The sequence below is a fragment of the Rhinolophus sinicus genome, linkage group LG12 (genome assembly GCF_036562045.2).
Source record: "Rhinolophus sinicus isolate RSC01 linkage group LG12, ASM3656204v1, whole genome shotgun sequence".
In the NCBI taxonomy this organism is placed as follows: domain Eukaryota; kingdom Metazoa; phylum Chordata; class Mammalia; order Chiroptera; family Rhinolophidae; genus Rhinolophus; species Rhinolophus sinicus.
Window position 1 is genome coordinate 34,727,185 of NC_133761.1, and position 24,530 is coordinate 34,751,714.

General features: G+C 34.3%; 1 protein-coding gene across 1 annotated transcript; it reads left to right on the forward strand.

Annotated features, from left to right (window-relative positions):
- The first annotated feature begins 40 nt into the window (after positions 1–40).
- Positions 41–24,435, forward strand: MTERF3 (mitochondrial transcription termination factor 3). Its single transcript, XM_019718403.2, has 8 exons — positions 41–179; positions 10,190–10,541; positions 11,796–11,948; positions 14,692–14,881; positions 18,625–18,772; positions 19,140–19,211; positions 20,394–20,555; positions 24,151–24,435. The coding sequence occupies exons 2-8, from the start codon at positions 10,205–10,207 to the stop codon at positions 24,343–24,345; spliced, it is 1,257 nt and encodes a 418-aa protein (XP_019573962.2). The 5' UTR covers positions 41–179; positions 10,190–10,204; the 3' UTR covers positions 24,346–24,435.
- Positions 24,436–24,530: the final 95 nt, after the last annotated feature.

Here is a 24,530-nt window from a genome sequence, read left to right on the forward strand (position 1 = left end):
GCAGTCTCTCAGATGGTCTCGCCCACTCCGGCCGCCGCTCACGAGGGCGAGGCAGCGCCGGCGCGCAGACAGACCTGGCAGTCGGATGAGCGGAGGTGCGGCTTCGCGGGCCGGTAAGCGTGGTCTGGCAGCCTGGCGGCCGTCGCGAAAGAAGCCGGGAAACCTAGGCCTCACCACAGGTAAAGGGAAAGCTGCTGGAGAGCGAGGGGCACTGTCCAGTCTGCGTTCCAGGGCCTCTCATGGCCTTTAGGTCATCGCCGGCCTGTCGAGGGTGATTTGTTTTGTTTTTACCCCTGGCTGATGAGACGAAAACTTTTCTTATTAGCGCGCTTTGCGGAGGACACGGAAGCCCCGCGTCTGGCTTCCTAGGGAAGTTCGGTATGGGGAGCTAAAACGGTCTTGTTGTTAATACAATGGCCTAGGGAGGGCGTCGAGGAATGGAGACGAGAAGACCCTATTACTTACGGAGCCGTCTTCCAGCAGCCTTTCGTCTCCTGATTTCATTTATTAACCTTACAGAAGTAGACATTGAATCTTCGAAAAACAGTATTTTAGTGCCTATTCCTATTCCTAGCGTATTGTTAAGGCACGTAGTTGAGAATTAGTACTTGATATTTTAATGGATTAAAGAATTCTTTAAGGCTTTTTTTTTCTTTAATATTCCTGATGAAAGAGTCGTGTTATAAGACTTATCACTAAATAGTATTTTATACACATATGCGAATGTCCTATTCGCTGTGTAGGCAAGTGAGTTAACCGTAATTGCAGTTGATGTATTAATATTTCTGTCCAACGACAGTGGAGCAGTGCAAGGCTAATGGAGAATCCCTGGGAGGGTGGACCAGAGATGAGACCCAGTCCTGCTCTCGTGAACTAACAGTTAATTATTAAGGAGTATACACAGCAATGAAATGATGTAAATAAGGTAGTGCTCTTGTAAATAAAAAAATAGAAGGATAAATATTAATTGTATACATAAAGGTATTTTGATGAATCAGGATAGAATTCAAAAGTTAATCTGCCTTATGTGGGAGGAGTATTAATTTGAGGCTGGAAAGGCTTCTGAGTGAATTTGGGATTTCAGAAATTTACTTTGAAGTACGATGAAATTCTTACACAAACTTAGAAGTGAAAACATTTTACAGCTAATAGGGATTTTAAGAATTATCTTATTGTACTTGTAACCTTTAAAATTTTGTTTTTTAAAGAATGGTCATTGAACACCCCCTTCATGGGCGATACATTGTGCTAGACCTCCACAAGAAGCTTAGTCTGTTAAGGAAGCATAACTGAGGTCTTCTGGCTTCCAGCTTAGTGCCTTTATGACTTTGCTGTGCAAAGAATGAATATTTTATGTTTGAGGAAAAACTTGACAGGTTTGGAGGCTCATTTCCTACCAAGATTTAATAAAAATCACCTATCTCACAGGCTATTGTGAATACTTCTTTCCTTTCTAAAACCATTTCAGAATGTCAGTATGACTTTCACTTTTTTAAATCCCTTTTAGGAGACTTCTCTAACTACATATTTTCGATTCAAGAATCTGTGTATGTGAAGGGCAGGCGTAAGTTATGTGCAGATATTCCACTGCACGGTGATGGGTGCCCCAAACTCCCAAATTGTTCAAGGATCAACTACAGATCGCCAAGAGAAGATTAGACAATAATTTAGTCTAATTCAGAGCATAAAATAAGCTGAATTCCAGTATATAGAAAAACAGTAAAAAGTTACATGCAATTCATTGATATTTGCTTGTGTAATCAATAGTAATAACAGCTAACATTTGTGTAGCATTTTTAATATGCTAGACTCTGGGTTTTGTTTTTTATGTATTATTTAATGTGAAATTATATGCATCAAATTTACCTTTCTAATTAAGCTGGCTAAATATAAAATTCCTTCGTATTTCTAGAGTTTAAAGTAGTGACCATCTTTCCTAATGAAAATCATCTTAAAAGCAACTGCTTTTCCATAAAAAATATACATTCACCCATTGCTGATTGCTTATGTATCCTCTCACTTCATTTTGCTATGACTGTTTTTTGAAGGCTTTCTTTTTCCTTTTTCCTACAAACAATTTGATAAAACTCATTTTGTTCAATGCCATTTTGAGTAACAGCTTTATCTGTGAAATAATCAACATTGTTTAGCCCTGAGGATGAAGCAAGAAACAACCTACTAGATCGCGATGATAATATTTTGATGATTCATTTAAGACAAAGTAGATTTCTTCTTGTTTTTTTATTTTGTAATGAATGTACAGTTGACCCTTCGACAACACGGGTTTGAACTGTGCAGGTCCATTTATACATGGATTTTTTTCAATAAATGTATTGAAAAAAATTTTGGAGATTTGTAATGATTTGAAGAAACTCGGAAGCTAACCACATAGCCTAGAAATATTTTTAAAAATTGGGAAAAATTTTAGCTATGTCATGAAAGCATAAAATATATGTAGATACTAGTCTATTTTATCATTTACTACAATAATATATACACAAATCTATTATAAAAAGTTGAAATTTATCAAAACTTGTGCACACAAATATACTTATAGGGCGCACGTAGTGCCATTCGTAGTCACAGTCAAGAGAAATGTAAACAAATGTAAAGGTGTGATATTAAATCATAACTGCATGAAATGAACTATAGTACAAACTACTGCTGTAAAAATTTCATAGCCACCTCCTGTTGCTTTACGATGAGCTCAAGTGTTGCAAGTATCCACTTAAAACATGTGACACTGATCTTCTCCACATGGGTAGTTCATCTCTCCAGTAAATTCATATCGTAGTAAAAAGTGATCTCTTGTGGTTCTCGGGTATTTTTTATTGTGTTTAGTGCAATACCATAAACCTTTAATAACACCATGGAACCCATATGAAGTGCCATTAGTGATACTGAAAGTGCTCCAAAGAAGCAGAGGAAAATCATGACAATACAAGAAAAAAACTGAATTGCTCAATATGTGCCATAATATCAGATCAGCAGCTGCGGTTGCTCGGCATTTGAAGATAAATGAATCCAGCATAAGGACAATTGCAAGCAGAAAAGGAAATTTGTGAAGCCATCGCAGCAGGTACAAAAACCTTGCACTTTTTGCAAACTACCTTTTTATTTTGTATTGAAAATGCAGCTTTTACATGGGTGCAGGATTGTTTAAGAAAGGCATACCTATCGACTAATATGTTTCAAGAAAAAGCATCATATGACAATTTAAAACAGAAGGAAGGTGAAAGATCTAAAGCTGGAGAATTTAATGCCAGCAAAAAGGTTTGATAATTTTAGGAAGAGGTTTGGCTTAAAAAATGGCAAGATAACAGGAGAAGCAGGGTCTGCTGACCAAGAAGCAGTACACAAGTTCCCAAATGTCATTAAGAAAATAATTGGGGAGAAAGGATATCTGCCTACACAGGTTTTTAATGCAGGTGAAAGTGCCCTATTTTGGGGGGGAAAGAATGCCACAAAGGCCATTTATTAATAAGGAACAGAAAGAATAAGGGGTTTCAAGATATGGATCTTGGAGAAATTCAAGAACTAATAGACACCACACCAGAGGAATGAAGATGACTTGATGGAGATGAGTGCTTCCGAACCAGTGCCAGACAATGAAGAACACATAGAAGAAGCAGAGCCAGAAAACAAACTGGCAATAGACAATCTGGCAGAAGGGTTCCGATTATTCTAAACTGATTTTGACTTTTTTTGCGACATGGACCTTTCTATGATACGGGCACTGAAACTAAAGCAATGGGCAGAAGGATTGGTACCCCATAGAAACATTTTTACAGAAATGAAAAAGCAAAAAAGTAAAAAATTACAATGTATTTCCGTAAAGTTACACCGAGTGTGTCTGCTTTTCTGGCCTCCCCTTCCACCTTCTCCACCTCTGCCACCCTGGGGGACAGCAAGACCAATCCCTCCTCTTCCTCCTCCTCAACCTACTCAACGTGAAGACAACAGGATGAAGACCTTTATGATAATCTATTTCCACTTAATGAACAGTAAATCATCATCATGCCGTACAGTTAATGAACTTATCTGTTGTATATGTGTGTGTCTTTCTGTGAAAATCTAATAACTCTTCAGCAAGAATTGTATGAGACATTTTTGTTTTATCATCGCCTAAGTATTCATCATGTATAATCATGTGCAAGGCTTTTATGGAATTGGTTAACCTATCCTTACATAGCCATATGGAGAGTGATATTTAATACAAAATTAATAATGTGTTAGTTTTCTTACTGTTTTATAACTTTGCTTTCAAAGAGTTATATTGCCATTCAATATGCCTGCCTCTCTCCCTCTCCCTCTCCCTCTCCCTGTCCCTCTCCCTCTCCCTCTCCCATAATTGGAGAAACTGCCTATCGGCCTATTATCACAGGTAAGTGTTTTTTGTTTTTTTTTTTTTTAATGTAACAATGTTTCCAATACTATTATGAATATGAGTGTCATACTGTATGTCATAAAAATTTTATAACGATTTGTTAATTAGTGTATATGCTAGGCTACCATAAAACAATTATATTGATGCGTCTTCATGATCAATACATGAACTTTTATACCTGTTAATAAATATGAATCTTTTTCCTGTTATCTTTTTGTTTTTTATGTCTAGCGTTAGTAATACATATGACGTCTACAGTGTTTTATATCATGTAAGACAGTATTGATGTTGGTACTGACATAGACAATTCATCTTGTAAACAAACAATGTAAACTTATGGTACTGATACAGTACAGTACCGTAAATGTATTTTCTCTTTCTGATGAATTTTCTTTTTTCTAGGTTACTTTATTGTAAGAATATAGTATATAATACATATAAATACTAAATTTTTGTTTATCAACTATGTTATCAGTAAGGCTTCTAATCAATAATAGTTACGTTTTTGGGGAGTCAAAAGTTGTATGAAGATTTTCAACTGAGGGAGAGCGGGGACCTTGCACTGTTAACCCCTGTGTTGTTCAAGGTTCAACTGTATGTACATAAAATACATTTGAATAACTCAGTGTTGTTTTGATCATCAATCTGTATCTTTTTAAAATTATTTATTTTCAATTACAGTTGACATTCAATATTATGTTGTATTAGTTTCAGGTGTACAGCATACTGGTTAAACATTTATGTAATTTATGAAGTGATTTCGTCCCCCCCATTATTCTCTACCCACCTGGCACCATACATAGTTATTTTAATATTACTGACTGTATTTCCTATGCTTTACCTTCCCTTGACTGTTTCATAACTACCAGTTTGTACTTCTTAATCTTGTCACCTTTTTCACCCAGCTCTCCAAATCCCCTCCCACCTGGCAACCATCAGTTTGTTCTCTGTATCTATGAGTCTATTTCTGTTTTGTTTTGTTCGTTTATTTTGTTTAGAATCCATATGTAAATGAGATCATATGGTATTTGTCTTTCTTTCTTTGATTTATTTCACTTAGAATAATACCTTCCAGGCCCATCCATGTTGTCACAAATGGTAAAATTTCATTCTTTTTTATGGCCGAGAAATATTCCATTGTACATGTGTACCACATCTTTATTCATTCATCTGTTGATGGGCATTTAGGTTGCTTCCATATCTTGGCTATTGTAAATAATGCTGCAGTGGACATAGGGATGCATATCTCTTTTCAAATTAATGTTTTGGATTTCTTCACGTAAATACCCAGAAGTGGAATTGCTGGCTCATAAGGCAGCTCCATTTAAAAATTTTTGAGGAACCTGCATACTGTACTCTGTAGTGGCTGCACCAATTTGCAATCCCACTAACAATGCACGAGGGTGCCCTTTTCTCCACATCTTTGCCAACTCTTGTTGTTTGTTGATTTATTGATGATAGCCATTCTGACAGGTGTGACGTGGTATCTCCTTGTGGTTTTAATTTATATTTGTTTGATGATTAGTGACATGATGTTGAGCATCTTTTCTTATGTCTATTGGCCAGCTATATGTCTCCTTTGGAGAAATGTCTATTCAGGTCCTCTGCCCATTTTTCAATTGGATTTTTTTTCTTGGTGTTCAGTTGCATGAGTTCTTTATAAATTTTGGATATTCACCACTCATCATATGTATCATTGGTGAATATATTTTCCCGTTTAGTATGTTGTCTTTTCTGGTTTTCGGTGGTTTTCTTTGCTGTGAAGAACTTTCTAGTTTGATGTGGTCCCATTTGTTTATTTTTTCTTTTGTTTCCCTTGCTGGAGGAGATATATCAGGAAAAAAGTATCACTAAGAACAATGTCAGAGAGTTTACTACCTGTGTTTTCTTCCAAGAGTTTTATGGTTTCGTTTTTTACATTTAAGTCTTTTCTCCATTTTGAGTTTATTCTTTTATATGGTGTTAAGAAGATTATTTTATTTATTTATATATTTTTGCATGTATCTGTGCGGTTTTTGCAATGCCATTTATTGAATAGACTGTCTTTACCACAGTGCATATTCTTGCCTCCTGTGTCATAGATTAAATGACCATGTACGTGTGGGTTTATTTCTGGGCTCTCTATTATGTTCCATTCATCTATGTGTCTGTTTTTATGCTTGTATCATGCTGTTTTGATTACATGGCCTTGTGAGATAGTTTGATGTCAGGTGGCATGATACCTCCAACTCTGTTCTTGCTCAAGATTGCAGTGGCTATTCAGGGTCTTTTGTGGTCCTGTATAAATTTCAAGATTATTTATTCTAGTTATGTGAAAAATACCATTTGTGTTTTGATAGAGATTGCATTGAAACTATATTTTGCTTTGAGTAGTATGGACATTTTAAGATGTTAATTCTTCCTATGCATGAGCATAGTATATGCATCAATTTATTTGTATCTTCTTCAGTTTTTTCTTCAAAGTCTTATAATTTTGCAAGTGTGAGGCTTTTACCTCTTTGGTTAAATTTATTACTACCATGTTTTCCCAAAAATAAGACCTAACCGGAAAATAAGCCCTAGCATGATTTTTCGGGATGACATCCCCTGAACATAAGCCCTAATGCATCTTTAGGAGCATAAAATAATATAAGACCCGGTCTTATTTTGGGGGAAACATGGTAGGTATTTTATTTCTTTTATGCAATTATAAATGGGATTGTTTTCTTAATTTCTCTTTCTGATAATTCGTTGTTGTATAAATACGCATCTGATTTCTGAATATTAGTTTTGTGTCCTGCTACTTTACTGAATTTTTTTCTCAGTTCCAATAGATTTTTGGTGGAATCTTTCAGATTCTCCATATACAGTATCATGTCATCTGCAAATAATGACAGTTTTACTTTTTCATGTCCAAATTAGATGCTTTTTATTTCTTTTTTCTGTTTGTAAAATTTTTTCTTTTCTTTCTTTTACTTTCTTTTTTCTTTTTTTTGTTTTTTTTTTGTTTTTGGTCTGATTGCTGTGGTTAGAACTTCCAACACTATGTTGAATCAAAGTGGTGAAAGTTGGCATCCTTGTCTTGTTCCTGATCTTAAGGAGAATGCTTTTAGCTTTTGCTCAAGTATGATAGCTGTGGGTTTGTCATTATGGCCTTTATTATATTGCAGAAGTTCCCTATTGTTTCCACTTTGCTAAGAGTTTTTATTATAAATGGTTGCTGTGGATTTTGTCAAACATTTTTTCTGCATCTATTGATATGATCATATGATTTTTATCCTTCATTTTGTATACGTGGTTAATTCATTGGCAGATATTGAACCAGCCTTGCTCCCAGGAATAAATCCCACTTGATCGTGGTTTATGATCTTTTGAATGTATTGCTGAATTTGGTTTGCTAATGTTTTGTTGAGGAATTTTGCATCTATGTTCATCAGGAGCATAGGCCTATAATTTCCTTTTGTTGTAATGTCTTTGTGTGGCTTTGGAATCAGGGTAATGGTGGCCTCATAAATTGAGGTTGGTAACCTTCCCGCCTCTTGAATTTTTTGGATAAGTTTGAGAAGGATAGGTGTTAAATCTTCTTTGAATGTTTGGTAAAATTCACCTGTGAAGCCATCTGCTCCAGGACTTTTGTTTGTTGGGAGTTTTTTGATACTGATTTGATTTCGTTAGTAGTAATTGGTCTTTCAGAATTTCTGTTTCTTCTTGATTCAGTCTTGGAATATTGTGTGTTTCTAGGAGTTTATCCATTTCTTTCAGATTGTTCAATTTGTTGGCATATAATTGTTTTGTAATATTATCTTGTAATCCTTTGTATTTCTGTGGTGTCAGTGTCATTTCTCTTCCATTTCTGATTTTATTTATTTTGGTCCTCTCTTTTTGTCTTGAGTCTGGTTAAGGGTTTAGTAGTTTATCTTTTCAAAGATCCAGCTTTTGGTTTCTAATATTTTGTATTGTTTTTCAGACTCTGTTTCTTTTATATCCACTCTGATCTTTATTATTTTTTTTCTCCTACTCACTTTGGGCTTTGCTCTTCTTTTTCTAGTTCCTTTAGGTGTAAGTTTAGACTGTTTATTTGAGATTTTTCTTGTTTCTAGATGTGGGCCTGTTTGCTGTGAATTTTCCTCTTAGGACTGCTTGTGCTGTGTCCCATAGATTTGGGGTCATGTGTTTTTGTTTTCATTTGTCTCAAGGTATATTTTTATTTCTTCCTTGATCTCATTGTTAACTCATTCGTTGTTTAGGAGCATGTTATCTTCCATGTGTTTTTCAGTTGTTTTTTTTTTCTTGTAATTGATTTCTACTTTCATACTATCGTGGTCTGAGACAATACTTGATATGATTTCAGTCTTGTTAAATGTATTGAGACTTGTTTTGTGACCTAACATGTGGTCTGTCTTAGAAAATGTTCCATATGCACTGGAAAGGAATGTATACAGTGGTACCTCGGTTTTCGAACGTCTCCGTTGACGAACATTTTGGATTATGAACGCCGTAAATTTTATGGATTTATGGTATCATTAGATAGTAAAGTTCATGCTAAATTTGCTGTTTTAAGGGTTGATTTTGAAGGTCTGGAACGGATTAATACATTTTGCATTACTTTCTATGGGGAAACTGTGCCTCGGTTTTCAAACATTTCAGAACTCAAATGGTCTTCCGGAACGGATTATGTTTGAAAACTGAGGCACCACTGTATTCTGCTGCTTTAGGGTGAAATGCTCTAAAAATATCAATTAAATCCATCTGTTCTAATGTGTTGTTTAAGGCCACTGTTTCCTTGTTGATTTTCTGTCTGGAAGATCTATCCATTAATTTCAGTGAGGTGTTAAAGTCCCTTACTATGACTGTATTACTATCAGTCTCCCCCTTTATGTTGGTAAACATTTGCTTTAAGTATTTAGGTGCTGCTATCTTGGGTGCATAAATGTTTACAAGGGTTATATCCTTTTGTTGGATTGATCCCTTTATCATTATGATGTCCTTTTTCTCTTATTATAGCCTTTGTTTTAAAGTCTTATTTTGTCTGATATAACTATTCCTTCCCCAGCTTTTTTTTTCATTTCCATTTGCATGAAATAATCTTTCTATTCCTTTACTTTCAGTTTGTGTGTGTCTTTGGATCTAAAGTGGGCCTTTGGTAGACAGCATAGCTATAAGTCTTGTTTTCTTATCCATTCAGCTGCCCTATATCTTTTGATTGGAGCATTTAAGCCATTGACATTTAAAGTGATTGTTGATAGGTACATAATTATTGCTATTTTATTATTCACATTTTTCCTCTTTCTTCCTAAAGAAGTCCCTTTAACATTTCTTGTAACACTGGTTTGGTGGTGATGAACTCCTTCGGCTTTTTCTTGTCTGGGAAGCTCTTTATCTATCCTTTGATTCTAAATGATAGCTTTGCTGGGTAAAGTAATCTTGGTTGTACGTCCTTGCTTTTTGTCACTTTGAATATTTTATGCCAATCCCATCTGTCCTGCAGTTTCTGTTGAGAAATCAGCTTATAGTCTTATGCGAGTGCCGTTGTAAGTAATCTGTTTCTTAAACGTCCTTCAAATCAAATTTGAAGAATATAATTGTATTACTTTATTTTCTTTAAATTATTAAATTAATAGAGATTATTGGGTTCAGGTATAATTTGAACATTTACAGATTTTTGTTTTAAATGTTTTTCTCACACCAGTGATTTTGCTTTTTGTTTTTAAATTATAAAGCGTGTCTTTATTTTTCCAGTTTAGAAGTTCCTGTCTTTTGTTTTACACATGTGAGTAAATAAGTTTCTCTCTTTTTTTTAATGGTTATATGTTTCCTTTGTAGGCTACTTTAAGAAAAATGGCCCTGTTGACCCAGTGGATACCCAGGTGGTTCAATTCAATTAAATTGAATAGTTTCATTACTTCTACACAACTCAGAAATTGTTTTCCGAGACCTGGAAAAACATTATTGCATGAATTTTCTGCTCAGCCTCGGATGTCCTCTGATAATTTCTTTCTCCAATGGGGATTTAAGACTTACAGGAACTCCTCCATTTGGAATAATAGTTCCCAGTCTACCATCTCAATTAGGCAAGAGATTAATTCTGCCCAAAACACTATGCTTCCTTCCATGAATGAACAGTCACTGAAGACACAAAAGATACCCAACTTTGATTCTGAGCTGTCTCTAGAAGGTAATCCTGAACTTACAGAAATGTCTCCTTTGCCTCACTTTGGTAGTTTGAACAAGCTACCTGTTTACATTACTAGCCCATTTCAAGTCTTATTTTGTACCAGGCAAGAAAAGTAACAATGGCAATTCTATTCATTTACTTCTATTATATCCTTTTTTTACTAAGAAGAAAAATTTATATATTAATATGTATAAGATTATTTTATAGCTATAAGTACAGCATTTTCTTTCTAAATACTTTATTATTTAGATTCCCAAAAAAATATTTGGTGATAAGTAGATGTATTAGGGTATAATTTATGTCAAGAAAAATTCATCCTTTTTGGGTATACAGTTCTATGAATTTTGACTTATGCATTTAATTGTGTAGCGACCACCACAGTCAACAAATAGAACAGTTACATCACCCCAAAAATCTCCCTCATGTCACTTTTTACTCAGTCCTCTTCCCTCCTCTGCTTCTATTCTAGGAATATTTCACTGTAAATAAGATAATATTAGATAAAATAGAATATAAAAAGAAGCTGGGGTGGGGGATAGGAGGCTAGGTGGAGAGGCTGGCTATAAGAAATGGGAAAGTGTAGTTATTAGAAGCAAAAAATTTGAACAAAAAGTCACAGTCCCAATTTCTTAAGGTATGTTACAGTTTCCAGTATTTTCCATACTGTGTTTGATATAAGACAAAACAAAACCTCAGAATCAAGGCTGTACTAGAGAGAGTCACTTAGCAAAGGACTGCAGGTGGTAGAAATACAATCATATAGAAGTTCTCTTAAAGACATACATATTTGAGAATAACTTGGAGAAAAGGGGATTAGATCAAAATGAAGACATTTCAGAATCTGATGACTTTTAATCCATGCAATTCAGGCTGGTAGAAGATATTCTATTTTTTGACCAAGTTAAACTATGGTAGACTCTATCTCTTTCTCAAAATGAAGGTCAGTCTATAAAATTCTTAACTGTTGATTAAAAATAAAGGAAAGGGACAGGGTTTTGTACAGAACTCCTCCTTATGGAATAGAAATATACCAAGAAATTTCTTATCTTGTAGAAAGAGTAGTTGATCTCTCTAAATAGTCTTAACCTTCCCTCTTAGAAGGTAGAAAATATTTGGATTTCTTCGATGTTTAATCCTGAAATGATCCCAAGAAAGACGCAAAGTAGGGAAGAGGTTGTCTTTATAGAAATAGCTTTAAGTATACAAATTGGAGAGCTATCTTGCTTCTCTCTTTCTACATGGCTGGCTTCAAAGGACTGGACAATGTGCCTCCACTGTCTCCATTGCAGCCAATTTCCGAGGAGGAGGCTGTTCAGATTACTGCAGATCCCCCATTGCCCCCCGTTTCATTCACACTTCGAGACTATGTGGATCATTCTGAGACTCTGCAGAAGTTAGTGCTTCTAGGTAAGTCTGCGTAACCTACAAGTACTTCTTGAGTCTGCTCTTCATTTCTCTTTTTACTTTGTTTAAATTAGCATTTTTAATCTTTATCAAAGTAGTACATACACATTAACAGAAATCAACTAATGTGAAGCCTTCTAGTGAAAAACTACTCCGCTTCATCCTTCCTGACCTTGCATCCCACTCCCTAGAGGTATCTACTGAACTTTTACATAGCTCTTTCTATTTGTATTTAACCTCTAAATGTTTTTGTAGTTATTTATAGTGCTCTTGATTGGTTCATCAGCTTTAGACATCAGTTGATCTCATGTATATACACACATACTTTTCCCTGATTCTCTTCAATTTTCCCAATATATTTATATTAACAAGTTTTAGATAAATCATTAGTCAGTGATTACATTATGACTATAAATATTGCTCACTGCTCTCCAGGAAGTACCGTTTCCCCGAAAATAAGACCTAGCTGGACAATCAGCTCTAATGCATCTTTTGGAGCAAAAATTAATATAAGACCCAGTATTATATAAGACCCAGTCTTATTTTACTGGGTCTTCCTAATTTTTGCTCCAAAAGACTCATTAGAGCTGATTGTCCAGCTAGGTCTTATTTTCGGGGAAACATGGTATGCATGTATGTGTAACCCTAACTGAATACATCATGGGGTAAAGCCAACTTAGACTGTGGTCACCTAGAAGTTAGAATCATGTAGTATTCATTTTTTTTATATCCGCAGAGCCTACTACAAGTGGCTAGTCCATAGTAGGAATTCAGTGACTATTTTTTCAAGTTAATGAAATTGTGAGTAAGCCCAAGTGATTTGTGCTCACAGCAGTGTGCCCTCCTGATGAGATTCTGCTCTCCTATTGCTGTTAAAAGCAGCTTTTCAGGATTTCTGTTTCAGCAGTCAGGGTATGACAGCTTATGCTGAGCAAGGCACTTCAGCACACTTGTAAGCTGTAATATGTAGTCATATTTGAACTCTGAACCCTTCATGTTATTTTTAAAGCATAACTTCCCCCATTTATCCCAGATTTTTGGAATTAGTTTCTAATTTATTTATCCATTCAAAATTTTTGTTTATTTTTCTATTAATTTTATTTTTAAATTATAAAAGAATTACATCTAGTTGTTAAAAGTACAAATATTACAAAAGAAAAAAACTCTTACCCTCTCTGCATCTTCAGTTCCACTTTGCAAGGGTAACCACCATTACCAATTTGTTGAGTAGCTTTCCGGATCTTTTTCTTTGCAAATATAGATCAATCAGAAAGCTGTACTTAGCTTTAATACTTTTATGTTGTCAAACATAATATTATTTTTTAAATTCTGTGTTTTCTTCTAGTAGTTTTAGAGTTAGCACACATTTAAATTCATATCTATCTGAAATTAATTTTTGTATCAGATATAAAAGGAATTCTTAATTTTTTTCAAGTGTTTGTATAGGTGGTAGTCCTGTTATGTTTTAATGAATAGTCCTTTTCCCCCATAGATTTGAAATGTCATTATTATTGTATGCCAGATTTTTACTTTATCCTGGATCTGTTTCTAGTTTTCATACTGTGTGTATGTGTGTTTGTGTGTGTGATGTTTTTCTGTTTGTGACCATCTTATAACAATACCTATTTAATATAAGAAATTTGAATTTAGAATTATATTTGGATCTAATAATGTAATTATAATTTATTTTTCTAATTACGAATACCATTTAAAAAGAATGTTTTTATTTCATTGCTTTTATATTTAAGACTGTAAACTTGCATCTAGAAATCAGTTTAAGGATTATTTTCAAGCTGAAGAAATATATTAAAGAATATGAAATTTGAGTGTAAACTTAAGGTTTAACATTATCTTCAAATATTTACTCTAAAGATAAGGAATAGGCCTTTCCTATTCGTGTTTTTTTTTTTAATCAAATAAAAGGGAAAATGAGAGCGTAAATTGCTCAGTTTTAATGAGAATTTTGAATTACAGGTTACTTTGATTCTCTGTCTAATTAATGCTGACTTCTAATTATATTCATAACCAAAGAATGATTTAAAATAACAGCTTGGATTTCCCCCCCTTCTTATTCTTTCTCTCCTGTCCCTCATTTACTTGGATTACCTAAGATTATAAGAATATGTGAAGGTTAAAGATTGTATACTTTCTGCTTTGTGGTGTACTTGAGGGCTGTATATGTTCACCTGGTCTCACATAGACATTTCTTGAACTCCTTCAAGGTACTTGTCTCTGTGCTAAAGACCTGGAGATTACAATGATGAGTAAGACATAGGGTCATTTTTATTCCCCCTGTGGAGGGGATCATAAGCATATTTTAAAATAATGCTTATAACAAAGGAAATAATTAAAAAAAAAAAACTTCAAAGAAAGTAACAGTTTATTTATGTTTGTTACCCTACAGAACTACCAATTAACTAGTTACTATGGAGCTCATTAGGGCTCATAAGCATCCTTCAAACAATATTCAAGAAACTATAGATAAAGATGATGATCCTAGGTCAATACAACTTAGTGAATTTGTTTTAGGTGGAAATTTAGCCAAATGTACTGTTTTCCTCTATGGATGGCTTTGAAATAAACGTTGTATTTTCATTTTAATTTATTTTTACTTATGCAACCAATTTTGTTTAAAAACATTTAGAAGTTTCTATGCCTATTAGTTCTCCTTTGTGCACTTTTATGTGTGACGTTTAATAACTAAGTTAAACAGTTATCTTTAAACAGTGTTTGTAATTTACTATAGGAGTGGACTTGTCCAAGATAGAAAAACATCCAGATGCAGCCAACTGCCTTCTGAGAATGGATTTTGAAAACGACATTAAGCAAATACTCCTATTTCTTAAAGATCTGGGTATAGAGGATAACCAACTGGGACCATTCCTTACTAAAAATTATGCTATTTTCTCTGAAGACCTTAAAAACCTTAAGACCAGGTAGGGTTTTTAGAATTATCCTCACATAACAAGAAGTGATTATAAAGGAAATGTATGTGTAAGTTATTTTTTTTTAAGTCTCAGCTGCATGAGGATCTACCAAGATAATGAACATGAATGTTATTGTTTTGTTTGGACCTTCTTTGATCAAAATTAAGTATCTAAAATATACTTTTTTTATTCAGTAACCCATTATTTTTATGTGAAAACAAAAACATGAAAATGTCTTTCTGAGTCAGTACTGAACTGTTTCTTTTCAGAAATGGGAATATGATTTTTTTTTAATCCATTAACAAATGACTGGATTATCTGAAAGTATCTCTTAAAGTTATAAAAGACTAAACTTCTGTGTTTTTTACTGGCCAGTTTTTGATGGTAGATGTTTGACATTCTCTTGGCAGATTGCAAAATTTGCTTAATCATTTCCATAAGTTATTTTAGTTGTTCCTTTTTTTCTTTAAATAGCACTTCTATAAACATCTTTATGCTTCATTCAACATTTAAAATTTTATTGAATCTTTGATATCACTTCAGTGAGATAGTGTTGATCTGTGACATAGGAATGCTGTTAGGCATTGGGAACAAAACTTTGTCCCTGTCTGTAAGTTCCGGTTTTGAATTCATCATCACCCTCACCTCTCACCTAAATCAGTTCTTTCCTGTATTCCCAGCTTCACTGAATGAGAGTACTGTCACCCTGTTACCCACATCAGAATTACTGGTGTTAGCTATGATTCTCTTTTAGCATTCACATCTAATAAATCACCAAGTCAATTTTACCATTTTATATTTCTCAAGTCAGTCAATGCATTTATCTTAATCTTCACTTTGAATACTTTACCTCAGGTCTCCATCATTTCACATCAAGATTACTGCAGCAGTCTCCTAGCAGGTCTGCCTCTAGTCTTCTCCCCCAGACTATTCTCACACTGATGTCGATCGAGCCTTACTGTATTTCAGAGAGCTTTGTAGTTCCTTGAATCATCAGTCTAATGACCTTTTTTCCTAATTAGGAAAAAACATCGCATTCCTTATATTGAACAATTTGAGTCCTTATTATGCCTGCAAGGCACTGAGCTAGACTTGAGCCATGTAAGATAGTCACACTCTCTCCCTTCATAGGACTTACAGTCTGGTGTAATATAGAGTTTAATTACAATACAGGGGAGAGAAAGAGTGATTCTAGGAAAGCCAATCTGACATATCCAGATCTGTTCCTCCTGGCTGCCTCGAACACTAATTCCCTCCTATTCAAAAACCAACTTGCTCTTCCTGCCCAACATTTATTCCAAGTAAGCATGTATACCAGGAGGGGGGAATCATTAGGGGCCATTACAGAGGCTTCCTACTGTACCACTATTATTAATATCCCCATTTTACAGGAGAGGCACAGAGGTTAAATAATTTGCCTAAGATTACGTAGCTAGTATAAGTGGCAGGCCTGGCATTCAAACCCAGTTTGTATAACTCTAGAGTCATGGTTACTATACAACACTGTCTCTGTACTTTTAATTCTGTGAAGGAAAGTTAAGCTTAAAAGGAATTAAGTTACTTGCCCAAGATCACACATGCTCCTAACAACAAAAGAATATTCTCATATAGATAGTAGTCTAATAGTTCCTAAACCTGGCTGACTAGTAAACTAAGCTGTGGAACATGTTTTAAATTACTTTGAAATTTTTAATAGGTAATTTACCCAATGTATTCAAAAGGGTATACAGTGAAAAATAAGCTCTAATTGAACTTAGCTCTGGCTCTGGTTTATGTACAGCATTCTTATTTTCTAGAATTTCTGTAATAACACTGATTTAATATACTTGGTTTCAATGAAAAAAAATTTAAGTGAATAAAAACATTATTTGATTCTTTGTAAGAATTTTCAAATGAATAATCTGCATTAATTTTTAGGGGGTTTGGGCTTTATATGTTAGTGTTTTATTGGAAAAATTATCATAATGTAGACAGCAATTTTGCTGTTTTAATCAGATACCAGTCCTTGTTGCCACACACACAAAAAAAAGTAATCCTCCTTTCCACCACCTTGCTTCTATCCCTCATTGTCCTTCCAAGACCCATCTATGGTGACAGCTACTATTATCAAGTTTTTTGTTCAACCTGCTAAGAATGTTCTACCATATGAGTACATAAACATGTGTGTACACATATATCTATGTACACACATGCCCGTGAACACACATACATACAACTGCTAGCATTTATACATAATATTCTGCACCCCGCTTTCTTACCTTAACTATTTATTGTCACTTCCTTTTTTTTCCCCTTGTGTAATACATAGTAAAGACTGCAAAGACTGGTTGTTTGCAGTCTTTACTATTACAGCAAGGCTGCAGTGACTCTCTTGTATATACCTCATTTCATACATATTGGTGTATATTTGTAGGACAGATTTCTAGAAATTACTAGATCAAAGGATATATCCATTTGTAATTTTAATAGATATTGACAAATTATCCCTCATACAGGTTGTTTTCCAGTTTACACTCCTGCCAACAGTTTACAGAAGTACCAGTTTCCCTATTATCCTCACTAATACAGTATTATCAAACTTTATGATTTCAGTTCATTTTATAGATAAAAATAATGCCTTGTTTTGGAAATGATGTTTGGAGCATCAAATATTTAGAGCATTTTTCATATGTCTATTTTCTTCTTTTTTTTATAAGCATTCTTTTCAATATTAAAATTAGTTTTCTCTCCATGACATGTCATAAATATTTTGCCCAGATTGTTATTTGTCTTTGGCTTTGTTGATAGTGTTTTCTTGCCTTGCATTTTAAATTTTTATATGATTAAATTTATCAATCTTTTCTCTTTTGGCCTTTAAGGGACTACTATAAAGAACTAATAGTCATTTGAATATAAACTATAAGTTCTGATACATGGTTTAGAAATATCATAGGCATTAAAGGTAGGCATATAACTTAGTTGAAATCTCAGCTTTGTCATTAATTAGCTGGTGGTCTTACAAGTTATTTAACTTCTGGATTTATGTTTTTTCAAATGTAATGTGGAAATTTTATCTGGATCACAGGTTTTTTTGTTTTTGTGGTGAGACTTAAGATAATGTCCTGGTATATTTTAGGCATTTAATAAAACTGACTTTTACTATGTTTATAGATTTTTAAAAATCAATAATGTTATTTTATAGTCAGACTTTATATATTTCACTATCTTATTTTGGTTTCCAGAAACTTAGCGGGAAATTTCTCAGTTGTTAACAAAATATATATTGACAGACTGCAGTAAAAATTAGTTATGAAAATACGTATTTAGTAAATGTACTAAAATGAAATATTTTCTTTCAGTGTCTCTGAGATACTAAATTAAAAAATTTCCTCTCACACTTGTCTTTCTTTGTAAAAAGAATTCTGAATCTGTTTTCTTAATTTATGTTTTTTCTGTTTTTAGACCAAAAAAAAAAAATTCTTAAATCAAATCTATTTATTTTTTTCCTACCAAGTAATAAAATAAGTCAAATTAACTGAAAAGGGAATCTGTTACTGGATTTCAGAATTATTTTGTTTTCAAGTATAAATGGTAACAATTCTAGAGTTGCATGGATGCTTGTTTTAACAATATTTGGGCCATTATTATAGAGTGGGTTTTTTTTTTTTTTACCCCTCGCGCCCTGTGTGTATGTGCCTTTTTAAAAACAGTATTCTGGAAAGTAGTTTGACACTGGTATAATAATGTACATGTATTTTTGTTTGTTTTTCTAGAGTGGCTTATCTACAGTCAAAAAATTTCAATAAGGCAGATATTACACAGATGGTCAGAAATGCACCATTTTTGCTGAATTTTTCAGTGGAAAGACTGGATAACAGATTGGGATTTTTTCAGAAAGAACTTGAACTTAGTGTGAAGAAGGTAAAGAAAGAGGGAGCATTTCTATATTTCCATGTCAGCTACATTTGGTAACTGTCAAAACTCATGTTTGTAACAGATGTCTTCTATAAATGCCTGGTATTTTCTGTACAAGAATGAATTCGCCTGCTAGGTTAAACATAGATGTGTTATTCTATAATATTCCATCAAATTGGTTCCATAAGTTCTTTTTTTTAGTGTTTGTTTTTTTCCCTCAAACAGAATTAAGTTTATGTATTTCTGGGGTTACCAGCACTTCCCTGACTGGGTCATTTAAAAATTTATAGTTTTTTAGTTCTAGTAATGCTTTGGTTTTCCAAAATAATTGGCTATGCATATATAGTAATGATAGATTGTTTTGTAACTACAGATTAGGGATCTGGTAGTTCGTCTCCCAAGGCTACTAACGGGAAGTCTGGAGCCTGTGAAGGAAAATATGAAGGTAGGATGACTTTAAACTTTTGAGAAATCAGCTTCTTTCTTCAAATGTTTAAGTCCTCTGAAAAGGATAGATTTTGCTATTGTGCTATAATAAAGAAAATTATATTATAAATGAAGTTATTTCTAAAAAAGATGACAATAGGAAATGATACAATAGACATCTAGGAAGCAATTTGTTTTAGTTAATAATATTTTCACATGTTGACGAGGTGTTATATAAGTAAAGCACCTTGCAGACATTGATGCCTGTAATCCTAGAGTAGATTAGGTATCTGGGTGGTACCTGGAAACTACTTCCATTGACCAGTATGAGAGTCTGTGTCTGTGTACCCCAGGTGGGGATGAGTTTCAGAGGCTGGATCCAGAAGACTTCTGTGAAGAGAGCAGTGACTATCCTTATAACATCTGTGCCGACTACCAGCGCTGGTCTATCACAGAACATACCAGATGCTCTTTACTGTTTTTTCTCCAGAGAAGAGCATAGAGCCAAAGGCAGCAGACTAGTTAATATACAGAGCTGCAGTAGTAATTGAAATTATTATCGAAAGCCTATTTTCTGAGGTGCTTAAAGTGTTTCATATTCAGTTGTAGAAATATTTGTTGAGCACCTGCCCACACACTATGCTAGGGAGAGAGTTGCTGCTCTTGTGGAACTTACAGTCTAGTGGGGGATAGCATGCAGTGATAAAAGCAGGGGATTGGTGGGGGAGCATAGGCTGCTATGACTGCACATAGAGGGCCTAACTCACGTTTAGGTGTTTAGTTTCATCTCTGTCTGGAATTTTGACATCTAATTTGCTAGATAACACATTTAAATGTACCTGGGAGCAGAGGCTCAAAAAGCACTTTGAAAACCTTACTGCTGGTCTGTGTGGTGTAGCGCCCATACAGACAACCTGAGCAGACCTCCCATACCCACCATCATTCCATCTCATAATTATGATAGCTCCTTTTGGTGATCCGCTTGATGATCGCCATGCTGTGAGTAGCTCATGCTCAAGAGAGGGGTTTGAAATTCAGGTTACCCCAGAAGCAGGAAGCTGCGATCCGTTAAGGGCATTGGCATAGGTGTCCAGATTTTAATGTGCTTATTTTCAATTTTAAAAGAATCAATGTGTCCTCTGGCACAGTACCAAAATAACTATTTCTATTTATGACTTATAATGACTCTACTTTCTTTTAGGTGTATCGTCTTGAACTAGGTTTTAAACGTAATGAAATTCAACATATGATTACCAAAATCCCAAAGATGTTAACTATAAATAAAAGAAAACTTACGGAGACTTTCGATTATGTGCACAATGTGATGAGCATTCCCCACCACGTCATTGTCAGGTTCCCACAGGTAACGGGTGCACAGCTCTATGTAAGAGCCGTCCTTGCTCCATCTGAAGCTGCTGTCTGGGTGTCTCGTGCTGTTCACTTGTGAAAATGCCTTGCTATTTGTGAAGGAACTGGACCAAGTGCAATCCAGTCCTGAGAGTTGTGTGAAGGTCATACTTCTTTTCCCATCTTTTTGTCAAAAACACATGTAGCAAATAGAGTAGAGGGAGGGATCGCTCGTGAGAAGTTTATGACTTCTAGGCAAACATGTCCATCTTCAGAAGAGAAATAGTGATGAATCTATTTTCCTGTTTACCTGTTTGTTCCTTGTTATGCCTATTGGAATCTAATCTATTTTCTCTTGTGTTTTTTTCTCCATTTAAATTTGAAGTAGATCACTTCCCTTAAAGGTCCTTGCAGTGCTACATGTGCTTTTTATTCACTACCTAAGTCCATTAGTTAACACGCCATATTGTAATGATCTCCTACCTAAGCATAAAACAGTTCCAGTTTGCCATCATGCCAAAGCCATCATTTTATTTTCTAAGCTAATCAGACTTTCCTGTTCTTTACTTAAGGAGTGATATCATCTGCTTGTTTTCAAGCATGTTAACTCTTTTAAAACAGAGATTTTGTCTGATTGATATACACTGCTGAATTCCCAGTGCCTACAACTATACCTGGCAGTTAATAGGCAGTAGGTAAATATTTGTTGAACAAATTAATGATGGGATTTCATCAAAGTCATCCTTTCCTGTTTGCCATGTGAATAGAATAAGTATTCATTGGAAGATTGAATTTAATTAAAGTGATCCTTCTCCATTTGTGACATGCTTTCTTGATATAAAGATGGGCAAAAGAAATATGACTTTAATATAATTCTCAGAACTAGGTTGCATTTGGTCCAGTTCTCTCACAAATAGCAATGTTTATTTACCTATCATACTTAACTATGAATGGGCCCTTAATGGAGAATATTTCTGTTCCATCAAATGCATATGTATTCATTATAAAAAGTGTTAGAAGCCTGCAATGGTGCAAATTTGGCTTATGGAACAATTGTAAAATAAGTACTCTTCAACTAAAAAGCAATGGCAATTGGTTTTTCTTGGTTTGGTAGATAATTCAGTTATAGTAAAGCATGATAAGAGAACCTGATAAGGAGATACAAAAATCAATCAGATATGGTTTGTATTCTTGTGGAATTTGTAATCTAATGTGGAAGATGAGTTTTAAACAAAATGTAATTTACATGAAGTCAGAGTCTTAACCACATGTCTGATAAAATTATTAATTCGGGAGATTTTGGAAAATCATAGAAATAATAACAGCTATTGAGTGCTTGCTTACTATCTGCCAGCACTGTCTGTACTGCTTTACTTACTTTAATTCATTTAAGTCTCAAGACAGCCATATGAGAGGTAAGTACTATTATCCCTATTTTACAAATGAATAAAGTAACCATAAAGAGATTCAGTGACTTGTCTAGGGTTACCCAGGTAAAAAGGGGCAGCAATAGGATTAGAACTCTGACAGTCAAGTTTAAAAACACATGCTCTTAACTAGGATTTGCTGCCATTCTAAGAAATAACATTTGAGTTGTCAGTAGATTGAGTGGGGTATCAAAGATGGACAGAAACTTTGTACATAGACGAAACTATAAACTTGACCAGATGTATTAAAATCACTTGTTTAAAAACACAGATTTTAGGCACCCCAAAATCTAGGTTCTGGGAAGCCCCATTATAGAACTGTGTCTTTCATACTGGTACTCTCAGAATCCTAGGATCTGGGTAGTACTGCTGGGAGATAAAAAAAAAACCTCAGTAATGGAAAAATACATTAACTGACAGTAGGGTTGTTAGGAAACTGATAATAGACTTTAAATTTTTGGCTGGTGCTTTAAAAATTGGTGTGAAAGTACTTTTCTCATGCAAATAAGTTTTTGTTGGCACATACTCGTACATTTTATAATTAATTAAAAATGAGAAACAATTATAACTTAATAGGTATAGATAATTTAGCCATTTCAAAGCAGCAATCACGGAAGGTAAAGGATAACAAAAGCAGTTAGGATAATGACATAAGGAAATCAGTAGATAAGGAAAGAAGTTATAGTCAGTATCCCCTAAAACCTTGTTTCTCCTCTCCCACTGTCGGTTTCTGTGAAGGCAGAGTTGGAGTCCACATTAAGACAAGAGTAATTCCCAGGGTGGGGATTTTAGGGTGTTTTTGTTGTTGTTGTTGTTTTGATCTCTGATGATTTAATGGATCATTAACAGGATGAAATTTTTCTAACTATGGTATAGTGACTCCTGGTGGTTAACAATAAAAAACCAAAACAAAAGAAAAAGAAAAACCCAATCCTGAACTGTGGCTTTTGGACTAGAAAGATCACACAAATCTCTAATAAGATAATAGCCTTGAACATAATATCTGGTCATAAACTATGTAAATGCTTTAGTGTCTTTATATTTAGGAAATTTATAACTAGGAGCTTCAGAGTTATTTATGGTCTTGTCTGTATGTTGTATGATAATTTTGTAAGCCAAGAGTCAAAGAAATACATTTAGAAGCTTCCTACGTCTTTATGAGCAGTAACAATGCAGTAATAGGAATTTAGTTATCAAAATAAAGGCACAACAGCATGTACTTTATTTTTGCAGCGAGAAAAAGATGTTTTGTTCCAAAAGCAAGCCAATCCCATGTTGAGTTAGCACATCATAATTTTTTTCGGTCACTGTACTTCAGCTTTCAACAACTGTTTTGCATATGTCTTCACAAGTGATCTATTATTATTTTGTTTCCACTTGAATATAAGGAAAGACTCCCAGAGGTTATGTGCCATGTGAAGTGTTCTCAGTGTACCTGAAGTATAGCCAAGAAAAGGACCTGAGACATAATACTGAATGTGGTTCATTTGGGTCTCATCAGGGCATCACAGATGTCTCTTCAGCTTAGCGCTCTCATTCAAGTCTGGCCAGATCTCCAAGTCTCCCTTCTTTCTTTCAGCTGGCTATAGGGACTTAGGCTGCTTCTGATTCCTTGTTAAAGTTGCCGCTGCTCTCTTCTTTAGGAGTTTTAACCCTGAGGCAAGTAAGATTCTAGTTGCTCCCCTAAATGCCAAGTTCATTTTTATACTCGTCAGAGAGCAGCAGGAATTAAAAAAAAAAAAAAAAAATAGGGAAGCTTCACAGATTATGAAACTTTACATATTTTTTGATGCCATAGACCTTGATCTTTTACTTTGTTTCCCAAACTTGGCTGGTATCAGAGTCACTTGGAGGACTTGTGAGCCCCACTCTCAAAGGGTTTGGGGTTGAGCCTGAGGATTTGCTTTTTTAACAACTTCTGTCCTGTCTCTGGATGAGTCAATGTTCTTTGCCTACCGTGTAGCCCTTTATTATTTTATAATTGTTCTGTTTGTGAGGTTTGAATCCCTTTTTAACCATAATTTCTTACTGGAAGCTATAGGGTTTAAACCCTGGACATTTAGCATATTTACTGAGCATGTGATCAATATGTGTTAGCCTGTAAAAATTTTTAGCCAGATAAACATTTTAATAGTTCTTCTTTCAGGGCACAACGTTTTTTTAAAAACTTTTTTTCTTTTCTAGGTGTTTAATACAAGGTTGTTTAAAGTCAAAGAAAGACATATGTTTCTGACTTATTTAGGAAGAGCACAGTATGATCCAGCAAAACCTAACTACATTTCTTTGGACAAACTGGTATCAATGCCTGATGAAGTATTTTGTGAAGAAATTGCCAAAACTTCAGTACAGGACTTTGAAAAATTCTTAAAAACTCTTTAGTTTTTGATGAATGTTAAAATGTAATAATGTGAAATATATATAATATATGAATAAATTAATATACTTTAAAATAAATGCCTCAAACCTCAATTGTTATTGGAAACAATTTCTTGGTATTGTAAATTTGGGTACACTTCTTGTAGGTCTTAAAAGTTCCTAGTGACTTAATTCTTCTGTAACTCAAC

Bases quoted from the DNA above. Each gene is read 5' to 3' on its own strand.
- MTERF3 (XM_019718403.2), top strand. From the start codon at position 10,205: ATGGCCCTGTTGACCCAGTGGATACCCAGGTGGTTCAATTCAATTAAA. The intron at 14,882-18,624 runs GTAGGGTTTTTA...TTGTTTTTCTAG, and splicing joins CTTAAAAACCTTAAGACCAG to AGTGGCTTATCTACAGTCAA. The intron at 19,212-20,393 runs GTAGGATGACTT...ACTTTCTTTTAG, and splicing joins CTGTGAAGGAAAATATGAAG to GTGTATCGTCTTGAACTAGG.